Below are 23,964 nucleotides of genomic sequence, written 5' to 3' on the forward strand. Positions count from 1 at the left end.
CTTTGCTCATTCATTACTCCTCTCATACTTTTCATTCTGTACCAAGTTTTCTCTTCAAAATTGTTGTTTTGCTTATTTGACCTTGCACATCTTCTTAGCTTTGACTTTACTTCCTCTATGACATTGAGGTCTTCATTAAATATGTACTAGATAGAGAGTTTTCATGCTTTTCCACGTGGAATGGCCGAGGTAATCTAGAAATCTGTATGTTCCAACTTCCAAGGCTTTCGAGATGAAAGGCCGATTCTTTTTCACTTGAGAGATAGCCACTGATCAGAGCTATTAATGGCCGAAGAAATGAGAAGGAAGGCCCTTAGTTGATTGTTAAAAATAGAATCACGAAAGAATCCAATGGTACGTGATATAATTATTCTGTAGTATTAGAATCGCTTTCGATAGCAAAGTTTTCGAAGCATTTTGTCTTCAAGAGGTTTCTGCAGAAAGAGTGAACTGCGTTATATGGATGAAAATAGTGTATATAACTGTTATAATTTGCTAAACTGAGAAAATAGAAAGAATTATAATGTGTGGCATGTTGAAGGGGTGAACTAAAAGAATGTGGGTTGAAGGAAGGAAATAATCGAAGTTATAATTTTCAAGATAACCTGGGTGCGAGTCTGAATGTTTTTTCACCTTCATACTGCCGTTGGACTAAGAAAATTCCTGGAATTCGAGGGCATCTTTGCCAGCCATTCTGCAAATGCAATCAAAGTTCAGAAGAGAAATATCCCCTTATGGATTGAACCAACATATGGCAAAGGTGGTTCCTTGCACCCATAATTAACGGATCAATTCTAATTTTGAAGCTTCCCCACTATAAGGCAGGTCGAAAAGAAAATACTGCATTTGTGGTTAGATCGCAACAAGCATTCTCTCTAAAGCTGGAAGCAATGAGGCTTAGAGGTGCCTGAGCAAATGTGCCCGTGTATGTTCGAGACAATGACGATAGATGATTCTCTATTGGCATTGATTGTAGATGATTCTTTGCCTCTAGTCGAGGGTTCCAAAAGGTCCTGATTCACGGGACCATGATCAAGAGCTTTTCTATCTTATATTGGATGCTCATTTGATGGGCCAGGTAAATTCTCTTCTGAAGAAAAATTATATTCACCCCTTAACCCCCACCAAACACAGGTGAAGTTCACCCCTCCGTAAATTACTTTATTAATTAAAATAGAGAAAAAGAGAGACAAACATGATCTTAAAGATTTCTCTATTACACAAGAGACGCCCCCATGCAGTCTTGTTGGCAGTCATTGAAAGGTCCTGATAAGTTGTTTCTTGTCTTGCAGAGTGCTTAAAACAAGTAATGAATATACATGTGGACCTTACCCTGCTGTATTTAGCTTAGGCAAAGAAGGCTGTTATTGGCTTGACCACGGGATTTCAACAGATCATACCATCTTCCTTTTTTGTTACGAGGATCTTTGTACAATTGTCCTTCCAATTTCTGCATAGTGAGCTTGATCTGACATTTTGCAACATTCCAGGAAATTATCCAAACGTGTATCTGTGATTCTGTGATTATCTATCTATCTTACCAAAATTCCAGACAGATAACAAAATTCAGTTCTTCACAAGTTGCCTGGTGTTAGAAACCAGAATGCAGTTGCCAATTCAACTGATGGTCACTTAGGTCTGTGGTTTGTCTAGAAGTCATCTTGGCTTGTGAAAATTCCTGCCTCATCACAACATGAAATTGTTTTTTATCTTCCTGTGTGCTGGAGTTATTGTCATATATATCCTTTCTCCAGACATGCTGTTGGATCACCAAAACAGACACTGTTCCAAAGTCAGGCGATGTCAGCAGATCTCCCATGGGACCCAGTTCTTGATACTCGTTCCACTGTTCCATTCCAGACATCATCACGGTACTGCTTTCATGGTGCCTTCCCACTACAAAGAGGTCATAAATGTCTTTGATAGACTGTATTGCATCTATCGTTTCGGCCCCATTAGTGACAAATATCTCATTGTATGACACTGAACTGTCCCCAGCCACTTCCATTTGGAAAAGGCCAATGCAGTAATCGTCTACTACCTTCTCCCGATCCCTATCGACTGTCGAGGCCACGCTGTTGACGTGTTTATGGTTGCTGTAAGCGGCAGTTGGCGCTTGTCCTACGGTTAGTAGGAAGCGCACCACCGTGAGATTAACACCCTCTTGCTTTGCGATTCGAGCTGCGTAAGCTAGTGCCTCCCTGTCATCTGGGCCACCGAAGAACAGGACAGCCACATTGCGAAATGCATTGGTACGAGTTTGAATCAGGCCTCGGTGTGCTAGGATGGCGACCGAGCATGGAGCGTTCGCAAGGATGTTCTCATTCACGAGTCTAAGTGCTTTGCTGCTTGATTCTGCGGTTTCCAGTATTTCCTTGTGGAAGGGAATGATGATGAGTACAGCCGACTTCTCTATGGCGACGTTTATGACATCTTCATGCATTGTTGAGTACGGGGATATCCTTGCATAGTGTTCCACGATTACATTCTCATTAATCCACTGATGGTTGTTGAAGGCAGACTGTACTGGTCTGTTTTGATCGTCGTTAGAAAGAGAGTTGTTGGACAAGGCATCAAGATAGAGCATGTTGGATTCCCTCGCAGTGGCGTGGAGGAGGTGGAGTGTGAAGACGTTGATGGGAGATTTTTGGCTGCCGCGGGTGCTCTCAAGCAGGCGGATGAGTGTTGGAACCATTTGGTGCTCATGAATGCACGCAAGAATTTGAAATGCAGCGTCTGATCTTAGATGTTGGACCGCTCTGCAGCTCATATGGTGTGATGCCTTGGGAGCCTTTCCGACAAACCTGACGGTGAAGCTTGTTATAAGGTTGATCACCACAATGCCGACAACCATGATGGCGAAAATCTGGGAACCCCCACTGTCGACCTGAAGTTTCAAAAAATAGCAGACGTGACGCATTACGTATTGCACTAGAGTTGAAACAGAAAGACAATCGAAGGCAAACAATGTTTAGCAATTTGACACCAGTGATAGAAGTTGATATGGGTTGAGTGCATAGCTCTCTCGGTCATCTTCTGCCCAAACATGACTAGCTACTACTACCCGAGAGAAGTAGCATAACACACCGCATTAGCGGCCACAATAATGGCATTTATACTAACCGATTGACGTGTCGTCCAATGCAAGACTATGGCATCGACGATGCCCTTGGAGGTCAATAGCATTCCGACGAGGCAGCCCTCCTGCAGTGTGAGCTTCAAGCAGCGAGCTGTCAAAGCATCGATCACATTCTTCCCCACGTAGGTGGTGACAAGGATGAGCACCAAAGCCCAGTCTGAGGAGCGCCTGAACATTTTGGAAAAGTCGACGCCCTGCCCAGTCAAGACGAGGATGAGGGGAAGCAGGAAGGTGACAATGTCCTCCAGCTTGTTGTTGAAGGATTCTGCAAGCAGGCCGCTGGGCATGACCAGACCGGCGAGGAAGGCGCCCATGACCATCCGGAGACCGAGCATGTCCGAAACAAGGGAGAGCACCACCACGAACAGTAGAATCATGAAGACGTAGTATTCCTTCACTTCGTTCCTGATCCGCCAAAGTAAAAGCCGAGAAAGGGCCAAGGTGGACAGCGCCAGTGCTATGCCTGGGAGAAGAGGCGAACAATGAATACGATTCATTGACAGGACGCAGCAAGAAAACCTTAAGAAGAGGACTCGCACGGTCGCTCTGTTCGTTTTCAATTCTAGTTAGAAGGGATACTGCAAGTGGTTACCCACCGATACAATCGGTCCATTTCACAGTAAACAGTCGACAAATGTGAATGAAGAGTTTCAATGACACAGACAGGGACACGGTAGTCCTACCAGAGAAGCCAACCCAAAGAAAGACGAGGGGCTTTCCGGGGACCTTGGGTGCAAGAAAGAAGTGGAACGTGAGCATGAGCATCAGCTGAGTGTTGACGCCGGTGGTGAGGGCCAGCTTCCCAAACACCGTCTCCATCACTTTATGCTGAACCACGGTGTCGGCCAGCACGGACACCGTCGGGATGCCCAGGTACACGCCGATGGAGATCGGCGGCACTTCGCACTCCATGCTCTTGGGGACGAGGTAGTTGATGAGATAGGTGCACCCGTGCGCCATCGCCATCGCCGACACGTTGTTCACCACAGCCATTGCCATCGACTTCTTGTCCAGCCTTTTCAGCGACTTGCACAGGTTGACCTGTATACCCATCAGGAAGAACCAGAAGATGACGGCGAGGTCACCCAGCACCTCCATTACCAGGCGCTGATGCTTGGGGAACAGGTCATCCATGGCTCTCCGCGATATCCGCCCCAGCACCGAGGGACCAAGAAGAATGCAAGCCTGCACATTCCAAGTGTCTGTTCTCAGCAAAGCGTCATTCGCAGGAACAAGGACACGATGACGATGGTGCAATTGTAATGCAGAGGGGCTTTTGTTCAACTTATCTATTTGTTTCACGGGACATTTTAACTGCATAGATACGATGAAAACCTGCTCAATTCGTCATAAAAAGAGCATTCCTCGACTTACCAAATTTCCAAAAACTTTTGCATCCTCAAAGCCTACTTAATCATTTTCTCTTACTTCTGCCTTGCCTCGACTCTTTTCTTTTTCAAATATAATATATAAAGGATATGGTTACATGTGTTCATTTGTAAGTGATCTGAACATATTGATCCGATGGCTGAAAATCAAGGTGCATGTGAGAGAGGTCGTACCACGATGTCTGATGCAACTCGAGCCACCTTCAAGGGCCTGGAAAGGAAGGCCACGGCACGGCAGGTGAGGGTGACGACCAGCAACTCGCAGGCCAACAGAGGGACGGCGAACTCCATGGGATTGTCCCCCAGCCATACCCCTCGGCTGGTGATAAACCTCTTGTTGTCGCAAACAAAAGTTGTATGGCCATCCATCTCTCCCTCGCTCTCCCGTTGGACCTCACAAAGAGGATGCTTCCTACAATAAAAGTAGACCATGCAAGCTAACAAAAGAAAGAGACGCCATGAAACGTGGCGTGCCTCTGGTGATCCTCTTCAATATTTTATGGTTGGGAAACGACATGACCAAAGTCCAAACTTTCAGACCGCTAGAGGTTTTTGATTTGCCTTCCTGCTTCGCCGAGAATATAGAATCGACGCTTACTAAAGGACATCGAGTGGAATGGGTCAACTCGACCAGGACGGCCGATGCAGCAGAAAAAATTGGAAAAAAAATGCTTAAAGTTTAAGCATTGCCCAATTTTTAAAAGTTAGCCTGCTGACAAAAAAAAATTTTTTTTTTACACAAAACAGCAAAAATACCTATTGCAAAGAAGTTGTTATCCCTATTCCCTTGACGTACAAAAGATATTTCTGTTCTCAAGAAAAATACTTTTGTCATGTTATATCAAAAATTAATTTTTTCTGACGATATCTTAAAAGTTAAGCTCCTATCTGTTAACATTTATAAATTGAATGATGATTACTTATTTGCTCAAATATTAAATGCTTTTCTGTAATTTTTTCTAAAAAATATTTGTGCATATGGTGGTGATCAGAATTTTTGTGGTTCAGAAATTTCGGCAATTATGTAAAATTAAGATGAATTGTTAATGAAGAAGGATTCCTTTATACGACATGCAAGCGGATGCAACTTAGCGGGTAAGTTAGAGAGGCCATGCAACACGAGTTTAAAGAAGTGAAACGAGTTTTCAATGTCATAAGAAATGGGCATCGAACGAGTTTCACGTTCGGGGAAGCTGTCTTCTGAGAAGTGAAATGGTCACCGCGAACAGAAATCCTTGAAAAGCTGGGTTCTGGACATAATGAGCACACCAATTAAGGGATTCAAACAAGAGGTCATTCCTTATTTAGATAGATTTAGCAGCAGTCAACACTTCCTGATAAAAGCATACGCAGTTTGATAACTTCATTTATAAGAATATTTGTTTCTAAGCAATACCAATCCGATCATAGCAGACTGAGGCTTTTTGTATTATTAAATCAATGTTATGGAGAACAACCTCTTAGAAGCTAAGGGAATATTACAACTAGGGATGACTTTAACCAGAATAAGCTGCTCAAATGGTAAAAGGTTTAAGCTTCGTTTCATGTAACATAGCTTCCTCAAAAAAATCAAAAACAAAATTGAATTATAAAAAAATTCATTTTGAACTGCACAAATGTAGAAATCATGTCCATTCAAATTCGATATGCATTCGACTCCCACAAAGGGTATATCAGATGGTAATCGATATAAATATAGCAATAGTCTCTTTTTTTATGCTAAAGAACCTCAATACTGTTAAAAAGATGGCCACCTTAAGTATCGTCATGTTGCATTCTAATTCAATCCCCGCCACACATCCCCAATTCAGGGGTGCACCAACTGTGTCGCCAAATTTAAATAGCTTTCATGGTTTTCCAGTTAATGTGCGGTGGAGATTGAACATAACCATGGCCAGTTAAATATAACAAGGCCGTAGCTGCGCAATATCCTAAGATTAAGCCGATGCAAGCACTGACTCGATTATATTCTGGAGGAAGGCGAAATGCATTTCGAAATAAGAAAAGGAGCTTAAATCTAAATGGTTTGGCTCTAAATGCACAGATTTCATCAACAGGGAAAGAAATCTGGAGTTTTTATTCAATTTTTGAAATTGTGAAAGAGACCAACGAACAGAGTCAGTTGTATGGTCATCCAGAACTGGGGGAAGAGTAGTTCCGCCGGAAAATGAAAAAGGAAATCGAGAAGTTGATTCCTTCCTGCTGCTGATCAAGCTCACTGCAGCAACCCCTTTTTTGCCCACTTTGGTCCATGAAGGTCGATCCTTCATTTCAGCGAGCCCTTGCGATGCGTGTGCAGAGACAAAAAACAATGGAAGAAAGAGTAGGAAATGAGAACCTACCGCATAAAGTCTCCCACCCATGACACAATTGCTACTCCTTAATCGACCTCAAGTTTCTTAGCCAGCAAGAAGTCCCTGGGAGAAGTCTGCAGAAAAGAGAAGCAATTTGTTCTTAGATATAGCAGGAAGGCCCGACCAACCTTCAGAAACTACCTGAGTTCCGAGTTTCAAACGAATTAAACGATTGGGTTTCAAGTGCCAACTAGCCCGTGTCTTACCCTAGAAACACAGAATGACATGCCACGGCACGTTGACTTCGAGCTACCGGCTGGGTGGTGCCTTTGACTCAGGCTAGTTGGCTCCGACGGTTGATCTACTTATGTTCTTCCCTAACTATTCACGTAGTAATTATTCTTTCAAAGGACGTAACACACCCTCCACGAACCTGGAAGTACGATCGGAAGGTCCAGCTGAACGCGGATAAGCGCCTCCCCCACGTCGACTTGTCACCAGGAGGTTGCCACGGCGTGAAAGCCGAACCATCACTCCTCAGAAACGTGAGGAGCCTCTCGTTCTCGTCCTCCGCGATCTCCGCCCCTGCCATCTTTGCCGATGGCAGTCCCCTCTCTTCTGCCACTCCGAACCAATCTCCGGTCACAAGGTTCGTCGTCTCCTCCTTGCTTGTCCTGGACGTCGCATCATGTCTGGCAACCCCGTGGTAAAGAGCGTCAGCATACGATTGGTAGTCGCAGCCTTCCGGCTCAAAGCCAGTGGTGGGCGTGCGCGAGTCCCTATCAAGCCTGTGGTGCGGCTCGAGCAGAACCATGTGAGTGGCGGGGCCTCTTCCGACGGGAACGATCTTCATGCGGCAGATTCCTGTCAGCGAGCGGACGAAGTCGCTGAGTTTCTGGTAGCCAAGCGACGCGTGATCGAGCTCCATCCCGCAGGTGGCCCTAAAATCTCCCTTGAGAGAAGACAGCGGGTAACACTCCCCGTCCTTGAGCCTCTTATACACCTCTCCCAAAAAGTCCGGAAGCCACTTGACGAACTTCCTCACCCATGGAGTTTCGTGCTTCGACAAATTCGAGACAGCATCCACCGGTATCCCGTCCCTGAGTTTGTCGACCCACGACACCAACTGCTTCCTGCTGCCGTCTGCTTCTTCCAGGGCCATCCCGACAGAGAGTTGCCGGAACGGCTGAGGTTGGAGCTGCTTCCAAAGGCTGGCGGCGTTTTCAGATGACACTGCCGACGATATCCCGATCATGGACTTGGGTACTGCTCCTTTGATCTCCACTTTCTTGCCGAGTATGGTGACGAAGTGGATCTCGACGGCAGCAGCCACGGACTCCTCGTTCTTGAACGTCACGAAGCCGAAACCACGAGGATGAATGTTCTCTCCGGCTTGGCTTCCGATCACTACCGCGTCCTTCACGGGGCCAAAATGGATTTCGAAGAATTCTCCGAGAACATCTGTCAGGGGCAGATCTGTTGCTCAGTCCACCAGGCCATGGAAAATCAAAGTCATTGAACGTGAGGACATCCATGAATATAAGTTTGGAGTCCGGGTTGTGGTGACGAAGCTGGTCACTCATATAATTAAATGGCGTCAATGTGGATCAGCGCTGAAGTTGGACGGTCGCCGGTCCTTCTACCCGTCCGGCCCTATGCCCTTATATTCAAAACCTAAGGTCAAGCGCAGCTCGATGCTTGAAATTCGAGCTTAGGTTTTGATTAGTTTTTTTAAATATAAAATAAAAAAAATAAATATAAAATACATTTTTAATAATATATATTATTATTTAAAAAATAAAATAAAAAATTAATTGAAACGAATTCGGGCTTGAGTCGTTTTTTTCGATACCTAGCTCGATCAAGCCGGTAACCCAGTACCCGGCATACCCAAACTCGATGTTCAGGCTTAGCTATGTGAGCCTTCCCACTTCATATTAAATGAAGCCCTCCCCAGCAACACACATACCATACTCTTGCCGAATTTACGCTAGCTATCAGAAGAGGATGATGTGACAGTAATCATACACCTAGCATTTTAGTACTAATAACCAGAAAGATGACGCTAAGACATGCCAGTTACCTGGTTTTAGCATGAAAGACTCGAAACTAATTTAAGAAACATGTTTTAACGGTGACATGGTTTAGGACCATCCAGAATCCACTTCATGGAAAAAATGTCACCAGAAGTAACAGAAGGAGAGAGTCCGCCGATGAAGATCTTTCTCTTTAGTTCCTCCTGAAAGTGCGCCTGAGCAAAGGTAAACTGCACTCTTCAGAACATTGCCAACAATGAATAACGAGGGATGGCTTTACCGGTTGCCGACGAATTACCTCTATGGGACGTCGGAGTTCCCCGTCCCCATGAGCAAAATAGCACCTCTCTCCCCTCATGCAGCCGCTCGAAGATTCATAATACCGACATATCTCCATCTTTGTGATTGCTAGAGCCGCCATGCAACACCTATTAGTAGTGCAGAAACCATTAACAAATAGTTCAGATTATGCTGTGCTTACGTCCTCCTCTACTTCACGTTCTTTGTAAGGACCAAGATCGCGAATGATATACCATCAACATTCACACGACTATTTGATGGGACTATGAAAGTAAGTGGATTATGAACACGTATGGCGTCATGATTTGCAGATTATTGGATCTGTTCACTTTAAACCAATCCTCTTGAACACATTGCAAGTGAAGGCACAGTACAATGCCGTTAGTAAAGAGATAATCGAAACTGTGGCTAGAAGCTTACAACCACAGTCAATTTACATCTTCATCCCCCGTGGCTTTGCATTTTCTTATATACATATATGTAATATTTTATTAAATCATTATCTTACTATCTAATATCTTATGATACCAAACCACATATATATAAATAAAGATTAAGTTCGTATGAATATGAATGAAATTTAAGTCAGTCATTTGATCCATCTATAATCTAATGAGTTCAACTTGTTGTTAATTTAGATTAAATGATTTAATGAATTGAAATCACAAATTCACATGAATACGGATAAGATTTAAGTCATTAATTTGATTCATTCTAGCTAATCAATTGTGTTTAATTTGTTGTTATATCTATTTTGAATGGTTTAAGGGACTGAAATCATAAATTCGTATGAATACGAATGAGATTTAAGTTAATCATTTGACTATTATATCTAAACTAATGAATCCAACTTGTGCGACAAATTTTTCACATATGCACTATCTCTAGAGAGGATAAATATATCAGTTCAATCCTAAATGTATACGTTGGACTTGTATAAATTAAAGTAGCAAAAACAACGCCCTTTTCATTTGTCAAATCCCGTATGTAGAAAAAATATGGATTCTAGAGATAATCCAACAAACAAGCGCAATTCTTAGTAGTTAGGGGGAAAGGGGAAAAAAGATATCTGGGATATTGATCAAGAAAGCAAGTGTTATATGCAAGAGCTTAAATTACAGAAAAAAAAAAAAGGGAATCATCGAAGCTTCTATGTCATTACTCATGGCCTTCAACCATGAAACCAACAATTTTCTTAGGTAACTTGAAACTAAATAATTGCATCATCGATTTCAGTCAATTGAGTGAGAAGGTAATAATGACATAAAATTAACCAACTAGGTGGAACATATATCAGGAAAAAGAACACCAATAAGCCTTCCTTAGGCTAGCTTAACACAATGCCACCAGGTGGCCACAGTGTATGAGATGAGCAAACAGGCTCTGCAAATGTATCTGCAAACATTTCTGGTGGAGAAACCAATATGTGTTCCTATCTAAAAATTTTCTCATCGAAGACCAACTATTTACACCTTGTTAAGGGAAGTATTTCAAATTCCTGAATTTCTAATACACGGACAGTACCACACGTTTGTCTTTGACATTATGAAGCATTACTTAATCTAAATAAACAGTGTGCTACTGATATGGTAAGATCCGAATTTAAGCTCAAAGTGAATTCTTGGTCTGTCTAATTGAATTGATGCGTAGGCCTAATAGTTAGTTGTGAAACTGCATGTACAGTTAGAGGCATCCAAGATGCTAAAAAATGATCAAACCTGATCGAGCCTATATCTATACCAAGATAAGTTGCACAAGAAAATCATTTAAAAGAAATAACAAGAGGCTAAAAAGAAGACATGACTTGTTAATTGGGCTACGCAAGCATATGCTATTGAATCTTTAGGAGAACTGGAAATCAAAGATACGAAGCGACAGTTGAACTTAACAATTTCAATTCAAGAAACTATCATGAACTCAAAAAGAAACAGAAAAAGATAAGCGGTGATGAAGGCAAGATTTAATCCGATGGCCCAGGCAGGGGCGCAGACGTTTTGAGTTTCTCAAGAACAGAGATCCACGATACTGCCTGAGGATCACTAGCTCTTCTCTTCATGGCCTTCAAACTCCGAAAACCCCAACAGGAACTTCAGAATTCTAGAACCCTAACTAACTTGTTCACGACCTTAACCCTAATATTGAAGGTAGCCGCTCTGCGATTGGATTCACAACTACGGGTCATGATGAGAAGAAGGACCAATAATCTGAGTCTCTAATGTAGTTCACCGAACCAGTAAAATCAAGAATTACATATCGGGTTCGCTATATCTCCAATCAAATAAGACAGAGAAAATGAAATGAGATTAATTACAGAAACAGAGAACGCAAGAAGATCTCAAAGTAATCGGAGGGAGAGAGAGAGGGAGGGGGGAATGGTTTTTTCTCACTCTTCTGGTGGATCTCCATTACCTTGAGGGGGACGAGCCGGTGGGGACGGAGATTGCAAATGGGAAGACGCAGCATGTAGGACCACTTTATATAGTGTATGGGTTGGGACTTGGGAGGGAGTGATGCCATAGAACACCTCTTCACTGGACGCTTCAAAAGCCTCGCCCGTAGTCTGATCGCCGATGCCCTTAGCGGCATCATCCAAAGGATCTATTCAGCAAGAAGTTAAATTAAAACTCGATACTTAGAGAGAGAGAGAGAGAGAGAGAGAGAGATGGAGACCTGATTTAGTGCCCTCCTTCTCGGGCAACCGGAGTTGCCTGTCGACGGCGAAAAGTTCGATTTGCCTGAAAGACTCCGTTGTCCTAGAGACGCATATAGACGCCATTTCGATCGCCCCTTCGATCTTCATCCCGCTCGCCATGGAAAGTCACAGAGAGAGAGAGAGAGAGAGAGAGAGGTTTTTGGCCGCGGGAAAGAGAGAGATGTACCAAGAAACGGAAAATGGCGCGGGGGAATTCGCGTGGTTTGATTTGAAAAATCATCGGCGACGGAGAACTTACAATGAAGACCGCCAACTTTTAATATATCACAAAAAGAGACTCTAGTTTGAACCTATTTAACTTAACGGTTTCCTTTTTCCGCGTTTTCATTAGTGCGACTCCATCTCGATGTGAAAATTTTCTCACCGGAAGAATGTTCTTCTTCGGGATGTGGACGGTTTGGAACCGGTTTGATTTGATGCTTCGACTCCAACTTGCACCTGAATTTATAAGATCAAATTTAAATCCAAATTTTGCTTTCAATCTCGTCAGATCATGTCGCATCTCAGACTCAACTTCAAATTTGGACACTTAAATTTCTTTCTAGAGTGTAAGTCCAATTAGGATTTGGATCTGGTTTACCAGATCTAATTAAGTTGAACCTTGTGTGTGGAGGAACTCATTCGACGGGTACGTTGCGACAAAAGAATGTTACATGTTATGGCCCTTGTTGGGATCATGTGTTATTCAATGAAAATTACCTAAATGCTCCTGCTAATTATATAGAAGACCCATCCCCTCAAGAGGGCAAAAGCAGAACTTTGAAAATGGTACTTTCATATTTAGATATGTTTTTCAACATGTAGAGGTAAAAATATTTAAAAAATATTTTTTTATTTTAATTGGGCTAGGCTTTAGCGTTAGGCCGACCGGGGTTTGACTCTTATCGGGCCGACCCGATGCCTAGGTCTAGTACAAATGGATATAGTACAAATGGATAGAGTCAGATGGATTTTTTGGCTGATCTAAATTTGGATCAGTTTCGAGTGAGCAGGGTTTTACCACTTAGTACACCCAAACTCAAATAGTGATACAAATGATGATGTTGAATGTACCTTTTTGAAGCAATGGTAGGGGCAGAGATAAAAATTTTTAAGAGGCTTTACTAATAAATTTTAAATTGTTAAGGAAAATAAATATGTAAATTTGAAAACATGCTTTGAGATGCCAATATAAAAGTAAATACTCTTTTTTGTATGTATGGGCAGTTGCCCACATGTTACCGTATCTGTCTCTGCCCCTGAGTACTGAACATATTTCTAAAGTTTAATTTCAATCAAAATATTGATTTGCAGCGAAAAAAAATCCAAAATCCAAATTTAATTTTAAGCATAACTGCAAAACTGTTAAAAGCAAAACCATGAAACAAAATATTGAGTTTCTATCAAAACATCCATTTGCAACCAAAGTATTGCAGTAAAAAAAAAAAATCAAATTCCACATTTAATTCTAATCCTATTGGGCTGCGCGATGAGCAACTTTTTTTTTTCGAAGTCTACCATTTAAGCATAATATTGAAAAGTATCATCACTTTTGTTTTCCTATTTTCTTTGTGAGGGTTGATTTTTGGATGACACCCAAACAAATACTCCAAACCTTGTCATTTTTCATATGGGTGTCGCATTTCCTAGACAGGAAAATTATATTCACGAGGTTTTATTGCTGGATTGCTTAGTTAGCTGGCTTTATACGGAATCCATATGTATATATCTATAACTTGGATTATGTGTCCTATCATTTAAAATGTAATAGTATTAATAAGAATCAAACTAAATAAGAATCAAACTAAAGAAATGTATTTTCAAGTACTTGTAGCCTGACCAAGCTTCCTAGAGGCAAACTGGAAAGCTATAAAGTTACAAATTAGATCAAGAAACATAGAAATTTTGAAAACTCAAACTTAGTCCGATCCCATTAGCACGTCTCACGCATAATAATGAGATAATTTCAAATGTGTGCACCTCACACGAGTTAAAATGCGGTGGAAGTGACACTTTAAGATACTGAAAGTAGACCCTATACTCTATGAGATGAAGGGTTGGGTGGAAGCTTCGGCCTCTTTCTTTTTCAGGTGATGAAAAATCTCGCTCTCCCAATCTTCATTCTCCGACATCAGTCTACTTTAACTTATGCTTCAATATGTTCAATGGTGAGACCTACCAGAAAGGAAATCAATGGTGAGACCTACCAGAAAGGAAAAAGAAAAAACAATGATGATGTCATTGATGAGCCTGGGAAGATGTCATCGCCACCAAGTTGTTGATCATGGCATCGCAATGGAGGGTGGGGAATTTGAAGAACTTTGTGTCCTGCTTTGAATAGGTTGAACTTTGTGCACTGGAGTTTGAACAGAGTGGGTGGAATTTTTTGCAAGAGCTCCCAAAGACAATGATGTATGGAAAAGGTAGCACTAGCACCAAATCATGCCCTGTCATGCCAGACTTTAGACCTTTTTCGGGACAAATTGTCTCAATAGAGGAGGACTTTTTGTCCCTTGGTTTGGGTACATGCATGCTCCCATGACTAGGTCAGTCAAAAGAGAACCCAACAAGGGCGGAGCTAAGGGGGGCCGGCAAGGGCTCTGGAGCCAACTCTCAAATTATTTTTAAAATTTTTCATATAAATTTTCAAATATTTTATGCATCTTATATAATTTTTTTAAAAAATAAATGATATTTTGGTCCCTATCAAAAATTTGAAATTATAATTGGGTGCCCTTCATAGTAGAATTTTTAGTATCATTGTTCTCATTTTTAAAAAAATGGGAATTAGGTCCTAGAACAAAGAATTTTGAGTCGTGAATGTTTTGTATCTCCTTTTGGGTAACAAAATATGAAGGCTTTAGTTTATAAATTGTAGACTTTCAATTCCCTTTTCATCAAACAACCCATTTCTAATTCTAGAAATGAAAATTCCCTACGAGCAAAGAGAAACAATTGGGTGCAATCGGCCTCAAAGGAGTGAACAAAACTTGTTCTTTCAAATATTTTTCCATTTTTTTGAGATAAACATTTGTTGTTTTGAATTCTTGATCAACAACTGAATACTGTTCATGTCTTCTCTCATGTTCCAGTGGATGAGTTGCACCAATTTCATCCTTTTCATTTACAGCCATTACTATGGCTGCCTTTAAAGTGAACCACTAGAGAAATGAAGAACTATTCAGATTTTGAACTTTTAGTTGAAAATTTTGACAGGGTTAGGTTTTTTCTTTATCAACCACTTGCATGTACTGTTCTGGGAGTTACCATCTTCAACCTTCATTGCTCCCTTCAATATTAAAGGGCTTTCATTGTGTCCTGTTGAGCCCAATACTTGCGAAACTTCCTCTTCTTAGCCAATTTGTACACTCACTCTCTCTCTCTCATTGTATCAAATTTGACCAAATCTGGTTTTTACAGGAAACTGATAATTCGAAGAGAGAGTGTGTCTCTCTTGTATAGAGAGAGAGAAAGTTTTGTTCGAGCATTTGGACCAGGCAATTGATGCAAAGATGAATTTGAGGCATCTCTGCAGGTACTGCAAAATCGAGTTGCAGAATGAAGAAAGCAGCAGAAGCCATTTTCTTCCCCGCTTGGTGCTGATATCTGGCGAAGCCAAGAGAAATGATTGGCATGAGAAATTTATGCACAGAGTTTCAAAAAGTATGGTTCACTCTTTTATGATCTTTGGTACAGACTCTCTTTCTTACAGCCAGTCATGCTGTGACATGAATTTTTCTTTTTTATACTTATTTGTATTATCCTTTCCACTTGGACAAGATCTGTTTATCCTCATGAACAGGAAAAATACTGCTGTAATATATTTCACTCAATGAAACTAACTTTTAACTTGAGCTTAGTATCCCATCTTACTTCGTGGCTGTCAGCAACAGTTGTGATCGAAGATCTTACGAATATGAAATTGGCTTTTAAGATTATATATTATTTACATGGTCATGTTTCTTATGGTAGTGTGTAACTGGATCGGGTTCTGACTACTGTCAATCAAATCTGGTCTCGTTTTCTTGTGTTTGGATGAGAGAAATAAGACCCGATTAAATCTGTATATGGATCCAGTTATGTATCTAAATGCTGAATTGGACAAAAGATTCTACCGCACTACTGGTATTTGATTTCAAATTTTCCCGTCAAACAATCATAAGTTCCTCTAAATGAAAACTTTTGACCGGACGATTGAGAAAAAAAATGCAAAACAAAAACATGTGAACTAACACTTAGTGACGAAAATGTGCATCACCTTTTCTTTTTTGTTATTCTCCCAACCACCAATTACGATAGATTGCACTGTCCTTATGAGTGAGCTTAGTGGCTGTTAATGGTCAAAATCACCATTTAATTATGTTATATATATATATATATATATAAAGTGCAGGATAATGTACTTTTATTACATAGCTCAAAAAGCTAAAAAGAAGATAGGGGTATAAGTCACCACATAATTTTACTTATAAAAATGATCTGTTGCTCTTCTTCAACTTCAAATTTGCATAATGTGGCCGCCCAACCTAAATCTCTAGCACAGCTTAAATTTGTTGCCCCGGTCTGTGTCAAAACCTTAGGCAACCTAATGCAAAGTCATGAGCTGGACCTACTATGATTTCATCGACCAAGTTAAGCTCACGTCCTTTCATGATCTGCCTATCATATTAGTAAAAAAAAAAAGTCAAAACTAATCAAATTATGAACAACTAATCAAATTATTTTCATTAAGACACCGTTTGATGTCAAGGTGGAATTTGGAATGTAAAAATTAGCATGCAAAAAAATCCATGGTAAAAAGGTGGACCATATGAGGTTTGACTTTTTGTCAGGTAAAATTATTTGTTCCATCTAATTTTCTACAGTAATTTTTTGATTTGTAAAGGAAAAACCATACAAAAACTTGCTGTTTTCTCGATAAGTAGTAAAATTCTTGCACATCAAACGGGACCTAAGAGTTAAAATGGCCGGCGCTCCCCTACGTAGAGAGAGTACCCTTGGGGTTTTATGCTGCCGAATAAGTGACAACTTCTCTCAATTCAGTCGCCGTTTCCTTAATGAGTAAGAAAGGACCAAAAAAACAAAGGTTTAGCTTCTACAGCTCATCTCTATGGACCAAGTTAAGCTCACGTCCTTTCATAGTCTACCTACCATTTAATCGAAACAAGGCAAGATTGTTTTCGTTAAGAGTTAAAATCGCCTTAAATGTGTAATATAAGAAAAAGAATAAAGGTTTAGCCTCGGCAGCTCATCTCTAGCCTAACATCAGGCAAGTTGAACGCCGCCACCACCAATATCGGTGCGGCCAATGCCGCTGCCGCTGCCACCACCACCACCTGACAAAGTCTCTTGGCTCAGATGCGGTTTCCTCAAATGTGTAACTCTAGTCTCGGCAGCTCAGCTCAGTGCAACATAAGGCAAGTTGAACGCCGCCATTGCCACTTCTACAACCACCAATATATGTGCGGCCACTGCCGCTGCCACCACCACCACCGCTACCACCACCACCAGGTAGGTTGGTTTCTGCTGAGAAGCTATAAAGCCCCCCCTCCACTACTTTCCAGCACGCGACAAAGAAAGGCTGCCATGTCACGAGATCTCCACGCGGTATTGGCTCTCCCCCTCTTGCCTGCCCTGTTCGTTTCAGCGAACCTTTGTCCAAACCGCGTGAAATTCTCGACTTGACGGTCTAGAGAGAGGACAAAATGTGGAGAGATGGAGAGAAAGAAAAGGGAGGCATTGAAAGGCGAATTATTTACAGAAAAATCTGCCTCTATATGCTACCTTTTAACTTTTAAAATGAAAAGCAACTATAGCATGTTTATTTCCCATCAATATAATCTCGACCAACATAAGATCAGCATCTGCCGATATCAGCGATATCATGTAAATCGAAAGGCCAGAAAGAAAAAAAAAAAAAAACTAAAAATAGAGAGAGGATGAGAGGGCTACTTTGTCTCCAAAGCCGCATTCCTAATCCCAAAATCAGCTGCACCATCATTTGGTAAAGACAAGAGAGAGATAAAAAAAGGAGAGAGAGAGGCAGGGCTTTTGAGACCAGTATCAGGGAAAGCGGGGAAAGTGACAATGGCTTCTTGCGCTTTAATTGCTGGTTTCCTCTTAGAAGGGGTGCCCAATTTAAGGCGCGTTAACTGTTTGTGTTTTTGCCTCAGTGAGATGTTGAGTGCGACGCTCGTCTTCTTATCCATGCACAACCAACAGGCAGAATCGTTTTGGTTACTTCCTTTCCTCTCTGCCTTCGGATAAGGATTCTCTTCCTCCTCCACCACTGCCCACTTCTCTTTTTACTCTCTGTGCTAAATTTAGCTCTTTTCCGGCCGGCTGGTTTTGCTTTTAGGGTTAGGGTTAGGCGTTTTAGGGCTAGAAAAGTCCAGTCCAAGCCTACAGTGGAGGGCCAAAATCGTCCAAGTCGCAGTTGGTGGCAGGTTTTCACACAGGTGCCATGGGAACCCTATTCCTAGAAAAAATTACCTTGTGGTGAAAAATTAAAAGGGAATTTAGAAAGAAAAAAAGAAAATTGGGTCCACCCACTTGTTATGGTGGGAATATGACATTACCTATAAAGCATGGAAAGTGCCTTGTCATGGCATTGTGTGCATTTAAGGCAGTTGAATGTGGATCAATTAAATACATTGAGAACCGGAGCGCCACCGAAACCTAACCTAGTATCACTAGCCCTTGACGCCCAAAGGAATCGAACCAGTGACCGACCGGCCTTATACCATGGGTATGTACCAAAACTTGCTTGTTTGTCACTATCTGATTTGGATAAATAGATTTGGTACAGCCAAAAAAATTGCAAAACTCCATCCCAGTCTGGACCCGGACCCGTACAGTGTTGGCTATGGGTACAATTACTAGTACTGGGTACTCTACAAGAGTACTACAACGCGGCAAATACATAGCATAAAAAAGTGGGTTCAGAGTCCCGCGTATGTGTAAGTCCAAACATGCATAAAAGTACAGAAGCAGACTAAGTTTTGTAAAATATATCAATATATCATGTGCAGATTAGATTACCACTCAAGACTGAAAGTTTAAAATATATCTCCTGACATAAACTAGTAGAAGATCTAACTAACCTCAACTTGCCTGTGTCCTCTAAAAAAAAAATAGAAAGGAGAAAGATAATTTTAAAAAAAGTTCAGTTAAGCTGACTTAATAAAAGAAGGACAGCAAATTTGTCAGTATCAATATTCTCGCAGATAAAGGAATAAAGAATCGAGCAGTAGAGATGGGTATCAAAGCAGGGGAAAATTAAAGCGTTTTATATTCTTCTTTGATATTGTTGAGAGAAGAAACAACAAAAGAACGTTTCTGGCACAATTTCTACGAGAGATCTGATCCAAATCAATCGCTTCACACTCAAATACATTCTGTTTTATCCCGCGCCGTACTCCGCCCCAGATGGCGGGTAAAAGAGAAGGAAGAAGAAGGAGAAGACCAATAAAGCAGAAGAGTCTTCAGTCGTGGATTCTCAAAAGCAGCATCGGAAGAGGCGGGAAGTAATTTTAGTCAAGTTGAAGCGAAAGCGTGTTCAATCAGGCAACACGGAAAGAAAGAGGCGTTCAAACTTCAAACTCGCAGAGCAGGAGCATGAACAGCGGCAGGCATGCGGGGGAACAAGTTGGCGCCCAAGAAGCCCGCCAGTCATGGTGGAAAAGCGGGACAGAGAGAGAAAAAAGGAGGATCAGATGGCAGCAACTGCCATGACTCGAGGAACAGAGAGATTAGAGGGAGGCAACATGATGGGATAAGACCAGCACCGACTAGAAATCATGGCCTCCAAAAGGATGTCTGAATCGCTGGAGGCACGGCCAGTTTTGTGGCGGATACTGTCACTGTCTCCGCCGGACACCCGCAGCACCATGAAAGTTATATTCGTTCTTGAGTTCATGAGCGTGTCTTAAGTTCCTTTGAAGTTCATCAAATCGATTAAAGTTTATGAAGAAGTTTTGAACATATAAATATAAAGACTGAAACACCAACAATATTAAGTCGGGCACAATCAACCACAAGACAAAGGGGAAAAAGAAAGACAGAGAAACCAGTCGCTGAAGTTCTGAACACACCAACCAACCATTTGATTAATCATCTTATACACTTCATACACTATGATCAACATGAAGCGTAACCATATATCAGGTGACACACACATCCCTTACACTTTCACATCCCCTTTAGATAAAAAAAACAAAGGAACTCCGCCGCTGAAGGCTGCGGGCCGCGCGATTTCGCAGCCGCTTCAGCCGCCTCGACAATATCACAAACACTTTCCAGTCAAACCCTCCTCCCCCTCTCCTAAACTCTCCCCCTCTCCCAAAAAACCAATCCTTTCTCCTAACTATACTTTTTTACCTTGTCTACTACACTACCATATGTAATATAATGACCCATATGAAAAAAACGACGAACAAATCTTTTCTTCACACCCGGCCCCTCACTTTTCTCTGGTGCTTAGAATCTCTTTCTTTTCTCTGGAGAAGAGAAGGGGGTGGTTGAGAGCTCTTTGCTCTCAGACCCTGAAGTTCTTGCCGACGAAGGTCTGGCCGAACTGCCAATCGGACGGGGCGATGTTCCAAGAGGTAGAGGTCCTCCGGTCGCTGCCGGTGACTCGGAAGGAGAGGGACTGTCCCACGAGGACGGCGTTGGACTGCCAGTTCTGGCCCCAGTTCCTGCTCATGGGCATCCACCCTGTGTTGGACCCTTTCACGTACGCCCTCACGATGTCGCCGGCACCGGCAACGTTCGTTATCAGCACCAGGTTGAAGTAGCGGAAGCCATTGATGGTGAACCTGATTCCACCCATCTTCCGGCAAGGTACCCTGCACAGTTTTCGAACAACCAACGGTGAACAAGTTAAAGAAACAGAAAATGTATCCAAAATCTAACTCTTGCACAGGTAAATCTTCAAGTTCATGTAACTATTGAAATACACTATTCTTTTTTCAAAGAGTGAGTTATGGTCCGCGGAATCTACCACGTTTACCCCATGATTCGAGTTTTGAATTCTTCACTACCATTTTAGCTTAAAAGTTGTTTAATTAACTCCCATGTAAAATTCTTTATGAGGTTTACCTGCCCTGGACGTATCGCATATTATAAAGTGGATGTGACTCAAACCAGCTTAACAATTGGACAGTAGTTCACTTTTTGAACAGTCAAAACGCAAAGTGAAACTACAAAAAAAAAGGAAGAAAATGACAAGATTTCATGAGCTATGAGAGTTGAAGAGACGGAAAAATGAAAAAAAGACCCATAAAAATTAGCCATAAACAATTGGGTAAACCTCTCTCGCAAACAGTTATGGTAAACCTACTAATAGCAGGTAAATCATATTAAATGCATGACTCAATCACAATACAATATTCATGGAATCAAATAGCATTTCCTGAAAGTATATATACATATAACATTTGAGGCCACATGAAGCCACAGAAAGAATATTTTGATTCATGCATTTATTGAAATGGCCATGTTGGTGTAGAGCGACAAGAACAGGAAGATGCCCATGCATGTGCTTTTGGTGGGCTTCCCGTCCGCTTTCAGTTTGGGCCTCAAAATCCTTCAAGATTTGGTTGACAAAAGCCAAACGAAATTTTAAAAGAAAGCGAGAGAATCAAATAGGAAAAAATATAGAGGAGGCAGCGTCAACCATATGATGAGAATCGATCAATTTTGGCAAATTTCATCACTTTGTTCAAAAGAATTCGTCATCTCCGGATTCAACGGCGTGAAAAACTCAGAGAAATTAATATATGCCAAACCTTGGACATCATGAGAACGCCAAGGCCCACAAACAACGGAATCAAAATATCAATTATTCATATATATATATATATATATATATATATATATATATATATATATATATATATATTCTGCCATCGTTGAAAATAAGACAGGGAACATGGGAAACATTCCTGTACGTACATACGATTTCCGCATACAAACACAAAAAGCAAACTACTACGTAAAGATATTCCGGCCAGAAATACGGCCAATAGTCGAGAGAGAAGAGAACTGAACTGACAAAACGGGAACAAAAGCAGAACAAGGGTAGGAAGAAAATGTGCACTAGTATACGCCAGACGCCGAAAATGAGACGATAGGAGTTCATTTTCCGGCAAGAATCGGGCCGAGAGACCGAAACTGCAGATAAAGATATAGCCGGCAGGGAAGCGTTGTAACTTGAAGAAGACACACATGGTCGTAAAGCCCGCCACATTTCAGGCGAAAATCGGGCAGAGAACCCGTGTACGCGTGATAGGGGAGGTGAAGAACCGTTCCGTCTCCCTTTACGGGAGAGCTCAACCCAAATTAGACCGGAGTCTCTGAGTTGCCGTCAAAAGCATCGGGAACGCCCGTAAAACCAAAGTACGGCACATTCACCGAAAGTTCAGGGGAGCTCAAACCTGACTCTCGAGGCTTACCATATTCCGGCTAAATCACCGAAGAAACTGGACGATGTCAAACGAGTGAATCCAGAATTCATGAGCTAAGCCACACTCAACATTCCCGCTAAAACTCTTGCGAAAGGGAAACAGGGGAGCCTGAGCCTGTGCTCTCCGAGAACGACACACGGTATGCGAGAAAAGAATAAATGCGTAGACTTGGATACCTTCGGAATGCGACCGGAACAATGCCGGCGCGGTACTCAGCGATCTTGAGGAACATAGGCATGGAGAGGTCGAAGTGAGGGCGGGGAGGGTTGCACCACCCGCCATTGTCGCTCGGCAGGGCGTAGTTCGGCGGGCAGAAGTTGGTGGCCGTGATGAAGATGGACGGGCTGCCGGAGTGGCACCACTTGGGGTCGTCGGCGCACTTGATCTCGAAACAGGACCCGCAGCTCAGCCCGTTGTTGAAGAGCGCCGTGCTCAGCGCCGCCGTCTCCACGCCGTAGCCCTGGCTGTACAGATTTCCGTAACCGCAGGCGCCACCTGAGGGTTCAACAAGACCCAAACCACACAATCCGTTAAAAATGCGGCCTTCTAACCGGTTGTTAACGAGGGAAAAAAAAAAACCAAAAACTATTTATTTTTCTCTTCTCCCATACCCATTGTGCCGGAGGCGTCGCTGCCACCGTAGAAGGTAGCGTGGGCGCTCTCCCACTCCCCGCCGGTGTAGACGCCGGGGATCCGGGCGTCGGCGGAGGCAAGCAGGAGGAGGAAGAAGGCAGCGAGCAGCGCCATCCGATATTAACGCCGATAAATTGGTGTTAGGGTTTCTCGTGGGAACCCTCCAAGGGAGTGAGAGACAGTGAGGAAGCTGAAGGGTGCAGCAGCAGTACTTATGGGGCGGAACGTAGGGGTAAAAACGGAACAAAGAAATTCAATGGCGTTCCCGTAATTTCCAAAAGAAAAAATCCCATGCAGAAAAGAGTAAAGACCAACAGTGGACGATACTGCCCCTGACCCTTCGGACGCCTCCCCTCCCCTGCCACCTAGCCAAACCAGGGGAAGCAGTTTCGTGATTCCTTCATCTTCCGAGGGGCTGGTTCGTAATCAGCAGGAGGAGGAAAAAACCGGGTTTGCTTCGATCGCAAGTTGTGCCGTCACCGGCGGCCGAGATTTGACGACTTTTGGCGATGGACGGCGGGAGAGGAGAGAGAAGCTCAACTAACGAAGGGGGTGGAGGAGAGGTGGTGGGGCCCGCGGGGTTTCCGTATTCATCGGCCCTCGTTTTACGCCGGATTTTGTACCCTACGTGGGCCCCATCTCGAGCGTCCCGCGCCACCAACCGAGCCCCGTTCCCTCCTTTCTTTCTTTTTTTTCTTTTTCTCCCCACCTTTATATTTCGAGCTTTTTTCCCTCCGATTTATTAAATAATAAAATGAATATCCGATATTGATGCCTATTACCTCGTTGATATGTTTGGTAACTTGGTCGGTAAATTTTTTTTTTAACATTTTTATATTCTTTTAAATTAGCCGCTGTAAAAGTGGTGTCTGGGGACGAAGCCAAGAAGATACGTGTAAGTGTAACCGCCGATTACTTGTCTGTCTCTTTCTCGCTCTAACTGCCGATATTTTGTCCCCCTCTCTCTCTTGATCAACACATGTGTCTCGGGTGTTAAATTGGGTTTTTACACGCCC

General features: G+C 42.4%; 3 protein-coding genes across 3 annotated transcripts; all 3 read right to left on the reverse strand.

Moving 5' to 3' along the window:
- Window positions 1-1,169: 1,169 nt before the first annotated feature.
- Window positions 1,170-5,165, reverse strand: LOC116254740 (cation/H(+) antiporter 15-like). The gene is made up of 4 exons (XM_031630288.2): window positions 4,702-5,165; window positions 3,823-4,324; window positions 3,124-3,602; window positions 1,170-2,887 (listed from the first exon to the last, which is right to left on the reverse strand). Exons 1-4 carry the CDS (start codon window positions 4,957-4,959, stop codon window positions 1,592-1,594), a joined length of 2,535 nt encoding a protein of 844 aa, XP_031486148.1. The 5' UTR covers window positions 4,960-5,165; the 3' UTR covers window positions 1,170-1,591.
- A 1,512-nt stretch (window positions 5,166-6,677) lies between these two features.
- Window positions 6,678-12,006, reverse strand: LOC116253805 (uncharacterized). Its single transcript, XM_031628750.2, has 6 exons — window positions 11,828-12,006; window positions 11,567-11,755; window positions 9,156-9,285; window positions 9,006-9,072; window positions 7,255-8,282; window positions 6,678-6,955 (listed from the first exon to the last, which is right to left on the reverse strand). The coding sequence occupies exons 3-6, from the start codon at window positions 9,276-9,278 to the stop codon at window positions 6,908-6,910; spliced, it is 1,266 nt and encodes a 421-aa protein (XP_031484610.2). The 5' UTR covers window positions 9,279-9,285; window positions 11,567-11,755; window positions 11,828-12,006; the 3' UTR covers window positions 6,678-6,907.
- Window positions 12,007-19,925: 7,919 nt separating this feature from the next.
- Window positions 19,926-23,138, reverse strand: LOC116254523 (expansin-A6). Its single transcript, XM_031629965.2, has 3 exons — window positions 22,927-23,138; window positions 22,492-22,810; window positions 19,926-20,695 (listed from the first exon to the last, which is right to left on the reverse strand). Exons 1-3 carry the CDS (start codon window positions 23,060-23,062, stop codon window positions 20,386-20,388), a joined length of 765 nt encoding a protein of 254 aa, XP_031485825.1. The 5' UTR covers window positions 23,063-23,138; the 3' UTR covers window positions 19,926-20,385.
- Window positions 23,139-23,964: the final 826 nt, after the last annotated feature.

The sequence above is a fragment of the Nymphaea colorata genome, chromosome 5 (assembly GCF_008831285.2).
Source record: "Nymphaea colorata isolate Beijing-Zhang1983 chromosome 5, ASM883128v2, whole genome shotgun sequence".
In the NCBI taxonomy this organism is placed as follows: Eukaryota; Viridiplantae; Streptophyta; class Magnoliopsida; order Nymphaeales; family Nymphaeaceae; genus Nymphaea; species Nymphaea colorata.